Source organism: Triticum aestivum, chromosome 2B (genome assembly GCF_018294505.1).
Source record: "Triticum aestivum cultivar Chinese Spring chromosome 2B, IWGSC CS RefSeq v2.1, whole genome shotgun sequence".
NCBI lineage: Eukaryota > Viridiplantae > Streptophyta > Magnoliopsida > Poales > Poaceae > Triticum > Triticum aestivum.
The window spans coordinates 562,365,478-562,371,981 of NC_057798.1; the positions used below are offsets into that span (position 1 = coordinate 562,365,478).

General features: G+C 50.6%; 1 protein-coding gene across 2 annotated transcripts; it reads right to left on the minus strand.

Annotated features, from left to right (window-relative positions):
* Nucleotides 1-516: 516 nt before the first annotated feature.
* LOC123046047 (WD repeat-containing protein 44) lies at nucleotides 517-6,140 on the minus strand. 2 transcript variants are annotated; one of them, XM_044469333.1, is made up of 7 exons: nucleotides 4,489-6,140; nucleotides 2,746-2,836; nucleotides 2,490-2,647; nucleotides 2,367-2,418; nucleotides 2,175-2,254; nucleotides 1,988-2,093; nucleotides 517-1,534 (listed from the first exon to the last, which is right to left on the minus strand). In XM_044469333.1, the coding sequence occupies exons 1-7, from the start codon at nucleotides 5,794-5,796 to the stop codon at nucleotides 972-974; spliced, it is 2,358 nt and encodes a 785-aa protein (XP_044325268.1). In that variant the 5' UTR covers nucleotides 5,797-6,140; the 3' UTR covers nucleotides 517-971. The 2 variants fall into 2 exon arrangements, with proteins under 2 accessions (XP_044325268.1, XP_044325267.1); XM_044469332.1 differs by having other exon boundaries at nucleotides 1,988-2,081; nucleotides 4,489-6,131.
* Between the last annotated feature and the right edge of the window lie 364 nt (nucleotides 6,141-6,504).

Genomic DNA, 6,504 nt, shown 5'->3' on the forward strand with positions numbered 1-6,504 from the left:
AACTGGAGGATTCAACGGAGACGACGCATCTCGAAAGCGGCACCGTCAATTTCTAACTGTTTTGTTTGGCCACACTCCACTGTCTGATTGCAACTCACCGGACATGTCCTTTGTTGTGTGACGACCATGCGTTCTGGTGTCGTCCCCTTGGGTGCGCGTCACGTCAGTAGTATCAGATCGCAGGAAATCTCCTGTGCCTCCTCAGCCTGCTACCGTGTCTGCACTACCGCCGCGAGCGATGTCGGTGCTCTGGCGGGAAATTGAACGGCGCTCCGACGGTCATGGTTGAGCACAGTGAATAAAAACACACTGGCACGGTGGAGGTACAAGTGCAATTAGTAGCAAAGATTCCATCAGTTCAAGGAACCGACAGTCGAATGATAGAGCATACACATACATGAAGTGGGACGCAGCTCCTCTGACGTACGGCGCACTCGCTGACGTGTGGACCCGGACCCACGCGTCAGTGGCCCAACGTCAGGTGGCCGTACCTCAGGGGATCCGGCTCCCATGAAGTGCAGCCAAAAAAGCTTCAGGACTAAAGATTTCATCCTGGAAGGCCACTTGTATAACGAACCCACCACTACGAAAACTAGTTTTTTCTCTATCTGTATGTATACACCGGAGTTTTTTTTTTCCTTACAAGAATATGTCAGACAGGGTAAACACACACACACACAAGGGAACTAAAGAATTGAGCGGAGAGCCGGAGCGGACAAGAGCGGAAAAACAGATACAAATGGGTGTGGCGAGAGATTTCACTCCAGCCGGGCAGGCGCTTTCTCGGGCACCACTCTCATGCAGGCGTACAAACGAACAAGGCCGTCGTCGTTAGTCGAGTAAGCACGCATCAGCCAAACCCAATCGCATTCGCACGGAACTCAAAGACCGCTAACAGCAAACCAGGCCGCATCTCCCACCTATTTACACACAAAAATCACCACCCCCCCCTACAGGGCGGGCTGCTGCTACTATACTCTGACGGGAAACCCAAAATTCTGGAGTATCCTGATCTGACCCCCGCTGCCTGCCGTGGCGATGGCCATGCCCCAGGCCGACCGGCTCGGGGCCTGCCCGGCGGCGTCACCGTCGGGGAGACTGGTGCTGGACCGCAGGCTCTGTTTCGTCGGCGTCATGAGCTCCTCGGGCCAGGTCGCAGACGCTCTGTCGCCGCTGTGGTTCGAACCGTCGCTTAGGTCATTGTGGCTCTGCTGCTGCTGCTGGAAATCAGAGGAATCTCCGTCAGGATACTCGGACACACAGTCCAGCTCCTGGTGCTTCCTCCTGGAGTTGGTTCGGGACGTCGCCGCTGACCCCGCCGTGGATGGCAAGGCAGCGGCCACCGTCACGTCCTGGCAGTAGAAGTACTCGTAGGAGTTTGCGACAGACACGACGCCCTTGCTGCTGCCGCTTCTTTGCTCAGGGCCGTCGTCGTTTCTCCACATGTACACATGGGAGTTTTCGCTCGCTGAGATCACGTATCTGCCTCTCGCTGCGTAGCAAGCTGAGATTTGGCTGTTGGTGTTTCGGAAACCTGAAAGAGAAAAGGAGGCAGGGCGTCAGCAACCGACAAAACATATGGATATCAGACCCCGTCCTAAAAGAAAGATATATAAGTATTTTATTAACATGTTAATTGGACATTACGAGCTATCAACTCAACACAGTGGATTCTGACAAGTTTTGGCGCTTTGCTGAAAGGAAGAACATGACAGCAGAAATTGGTCTCCACCATTCACATTCAATCAATGAGCAGAAATAGCATTACTTATAAGCTGGTTACCACACCATGATTGACAGCTGCAGCCCTACTCTAAACAGAACTTTCATACAGCGAATAGAATGATAGGTAACAGTAGCAAATAGGTTAAACAGGTCAAGGTAAACTTTAAAGCAACAGTGTCTCGAAAAGATTACTGGCCAAACCTTGAAGATAATAGCAATATGGTATATGACACAGTAGCTATGTTCGTTAAGACCTTGATACCTTTAAATTTGTGAACTAGTTCAAAATCATCAATAACTCGGATCCGTGAATCGGCAGATGTGATGAGCACCTTCGAAGAACTCCCTGGAAGGAACTGTTCAAGTAACTATGATTCAGTAAGAGAGGAAGGTTATCATCTGTATGGCCTGGTGTCAGAACAGATACAGAAGTTTTTAAAAGTAAGCACCTGAAATCCAGTGATCTTCTTCTGGCGGGACTTCTTTTTAGTTTGCAAGTCAATTTGTCTCTGTTGGATAAGCTTATTATCTGGTCAAGGTCACACAAAGGGTCAATTCTGAAGGAAAAGTAAGAGCTACACATTCAAAAAAATAAGCTTGAAAATGTCATAAGTCACCAGAGCAGGGGGAGAGAGAGAGACCTGATGTGTCATAAAGATGACAGCTGCCCTTGTGGGAACCAACTAACGCACTCTTCAGGGAAAATGAAACTTGGTGTTAGAACTTAACAAACGGAACACATTTCGGGTCGAAAGTATACAAACCTGTCCATCAGGGGTATAGCAAGCAGCAGTGACCATTTCATGCAGATCATGCCAATCAACAATTTCACGTTTTGGAATGCTCCAGATGCGGACCTTTTCATCCAGAGAACCACTAATGAAGTATCTATCATCGACAGGGTTGAACTGGATGCATGTCACTGGAAAGCAAAGCAATACAGGAAAACTGAGGATGATGCTGACAGAGTGAGAGGCATTCCATGTGTGAGCTAAACTGATAATTAAATCAAAATCTTACCATAGTCACAGTGTGAGAACGTTTTCAAACATGATACACTTGACATGTCCCATAACTTAACAGTTTTATCCATTGAAGACGAAAGCAAGTACTGCACACATGAAAAAGAAGTTAAGATAAGAAATTTTGTGAAGACACCTGAATCATAATAAATATTGTTACAAGATTCAAACAGTGGTAGCAACTAGCAACCATAGTTTGGACGCACTGCTGGAGTCACTATTGCAAATTGTGAAGTTTGGATATGTCGCTAGCACAGTAAGGTATAATTGTTGGCTTATAGCTGCCTGCGACGAGGACCCAACAATGTTTATGCATCTAATCTATAATCATGCATATCACCTTTTTGAATGATACTGAACATCAGAAATGTCGGAAAACTTCAAGGTGCAGGTCCTAGTTTCTAGTAGACAGTAAGACAAATCATAACTGAACGGCAACTAAAATTCAAACTCCATGAGTAATAACATGCATGTTATGCAACATGCTAGAGATTTCCTGACGTCCCAAGATACATTTAAGCCTAACATAGTTATTAGCCCATGGGCAAGAACATTCGATAAGTAAAGGATAATATATAATTCGGTTTACTATTAAAACCTGGGACATCCTAACCATATGGGTACATAACTCCATACTATTTCATGCAAGTCTAGTAGAATGGATTTGACCTTCAATTGAACCTAGAATCAGCTTGGCCTAAAAGGGGTAAAATCGGCAATAATGTAGTCCCAAAATAAGGCTCAAATATACTGGCACAGCACATTGTACCGTGGATGGCTAAATTTTGCAAAACCTCATATCATGCTTTACATCAATGAATGCAAAAGACTTAATCCAACATATTTCCAACATTGTAAATTTAGGCACAACAATCTTAACTTCGTTTGCTCTCGAGAAAGCACAACAATCTTTCCGAACATCCAGCATAGCATTCTGTGTATCTAATCAATCTCAATTTATACAACATTTCTAAGATCTAATCCCTTTGGAAAACTCAAACGCAAATGAGTGTTCCCACCTATCATGTGGTTAAATTGAGAAGCTTGTGTCATGATAACATGATAAAGATAACTCCAGTAGTTAACACTCTTGGAATTAAAGTACTTCATATCACATTTTGAAACACGTATTATCTAGTTAATTTCGAAAAAGAAAAGAAAAGGGAAATTACAAACATTACAGTGTGAAATGCTTATGTTACAGTCTGGGCACTAACTTTACTGTTTGATTCAATTGCCACTACATGTATCAAGATAGAAATAATGACCACAACAGGCAAACTGCAAGCTTGGAGAGCACATTCCTTTCTTTAAGACAGATAGCGGGTTCAGTTAGTTTTATGCATTATTACAACCTTCCTTTTGAAGAACAAATTTCAAAGTAGTAATCGCTTAGAGCTACAGGATACCAGTTTGCATACAATATGGCCTGTGTTTCTAAACCACTACAATTCGATTTGCTATCTGTCAGTTCATCATTTACAGTCAGCTACACTCTAAATGTCTGGCATGGCTGGACTCTCAAATATGGCAAAGAACTTTGGGGTTGCTCAAACAATGCAGTACTTATCAAGTTCTGCCTTTAAGAGACTAAGAATAAAAATGAAATTATTGAGGACTAATTAATCGACAGAGTTTTCTAAATTAGGCAGAAATTGGGTTGTGGGATTAAATTCAGTGATCACATTGTAGTCAACACGAAACAAGTTCAGGTATTAGAATGAGAAGCAACATATCATACCTGTGACTTGGACCAGCATAGATCAAGAACATCCATTGAATGCCCCTCAAAAGTTTTGACAGGTTTTTCCGACAGTCCAAACACATGCTCTGGCACCATCAACCGGTCTGAGCTACTGGATTTCCGACATTGCGAGACCCTCGCCCGGAGTTTCTTATCCCAATGGCTCCCATCCACAGTGGCCAAGGCCAATGTCGGCTCTGGCGAACCATTGCACATCACTGCAACAAATGGATTAGACACCCCATTCTCCTCTCGTCTCCTTTCAAACTCCAACACTTCCCAGACATGGATCACACAGTCCTCCCCGGCACTTGCAAGGTAGCGCCCATCGGGGCTAAACTTGATACTCCAGATAGGCCCGTAGTGCGCCCGTACCTCCTGGTTCATGAACAGCCCACTGAGCTCCTTGTACGACTTGCCGTACAGCCGCACCTTAATGCGCTCTGGGCCATGGTGCACGGCGCCGGCACTATCCTGGCTGTCATCCGTGGCTGAGCTGGACCGGCGTCCGCCCTTCTCCGATGACGTGTCCTTCTCGTCGCTGCTTCGGCGGTCACGGGAGCCGGCCACCATGGAGCCAGCGACGTGGCGGATGGTACGAAGCCAACTAAAGCGGCGCCTGGGCCGGGCCGCGCCGTTGCTGGAGTCGGAGCTGGACCTGTGGACGGGAGTGGAGGCGCCGTCGTTTGCAATGTTCTGGCGGCGCATGAGCTCCTGCACGATGGGAGAGCGGCCGACGCAGAGCTGGAACTGCTCCAAGGTGAGCTGGCGGCCCGTGCCGACCTCGCGGAGCTCAAACTCTTCCTTGACGACGAACTCGGTGCCGTCGTCGAGGTTCCGGATTAGGCACCTGGGGTCGGCCTCCGCCTCGTCGTCCTCCGGCATGGCCTCGGAGGAGCCCGACGACGTGCGGCCCCCTCGCGGCGGCTTGGTGGAGGTGGGCACGGCGCCGTCCGATCTGGATCGGGGCATGGGCGAGAGCGTGGGCGGGCGGACGGGCCCGTCGTAGGAGACCGATCGGCCCATCTCGAGGCGCGCGAGGGAGGGGTCCCCGGCGAGCCCCATCATCTGGAGCAGCCTCCTGCGGCGCTCCTGCACGGGCGCCGGCTGCGACGTCCACAGGTCGAGCGCCGCCGTCGCCGCGGCCGCCGGGTGGGCGTAGGCGTCCCGTCGGCGTCGCTGCTGCAGCGCGTGGTCATCGTCGTCCGAGGCGGAGGTGGATGAGCCGGAGGAGGAGAGGACGCGGTCCCGCGACTCGTAGAACACCTCCTCGTCCTCGTCCTCCTCCTCCTCGCCGCCGCTCATCTCCCCTCGCGCATTGACCGACCCGGCGAACACCGCGAGGAGGAATCGCTGGCCCGCCGGGGCCGGGGTCGGTGGGGGAGAAGAATCACGCAGAACGCGACGAGGGGTCAGATCCAGCAGCAGCGGGAGGGGAGGCCCGCCCGCGCGCGCGAGGTCGTCGGCGGAATCGCGACAGGTTCTTGCCTGCCCTCGCCCCCCTCGTCTGCGTCTGCGTCTGCCTCGGTGGTGGTTGGTGCCGAGGCCGTCGTCGTTGTTATTGCGGAGCGATGCCTCTCCCCCCACCCCCACCCCTCTTCCGCGTGCGTCGTCGTTGCTGTCCTTGTTGTGTTTACCACCATCGGTTACTGTTTACTGTCGGGCCGGTCGTACTCCCCCTTGGCCTTTTCGGAAGGCGGGGGTTAAAATCCGGCCGCCATGGGATGGGACCCGTCTGTCACCCACCGCGACACGAGTCGAAGGGCAGCCGCTCGTGCCGTTTCGGGGAAGCGGGCTAGTCCCTGCGGAGGCGGGGGCGCCTTCCCCCATTCGGACGGGCGGCGTGCGTGTCCTCGGCGTTCGCTCAGCACCTATTATCTGGCGACGATGATGATGATGAGGCCGGGGGCGGCCGTTCGGTTTACGCTCCTGTTTACAGCAGTGGTGTCGTACGCCGTGCTCCTGCTCAAACGCCCACCGTTGACCTGCGCACACCGATCGTGTCTTTTCAGC

Bases quoted from the DNA above. Each gene is read 5' to 3' on its own strand.
- LOC123046047 (XM_044469333.1), bottom strand. From the start codon at position 5,796: ATGAGCGGCGGCGAGGAGGAGGAGGACGAGGACGAGGAGGTGTTCTAC. The intron at 2,837-4,488 runs GTATGATATGTT...TCATGTGTGCAG, and splicing joins TATGCTGGTCCAAGTCACAG to TACTTGCTTTCGTCTTCAAT. The intron at 2,419-2,489 runs GTTTGTATACTT...TTTTCCCTGAAG, and splicing joins GCTATACCCCTGATGGACAG to AGTGCGTTAGTTGGTTCCCA.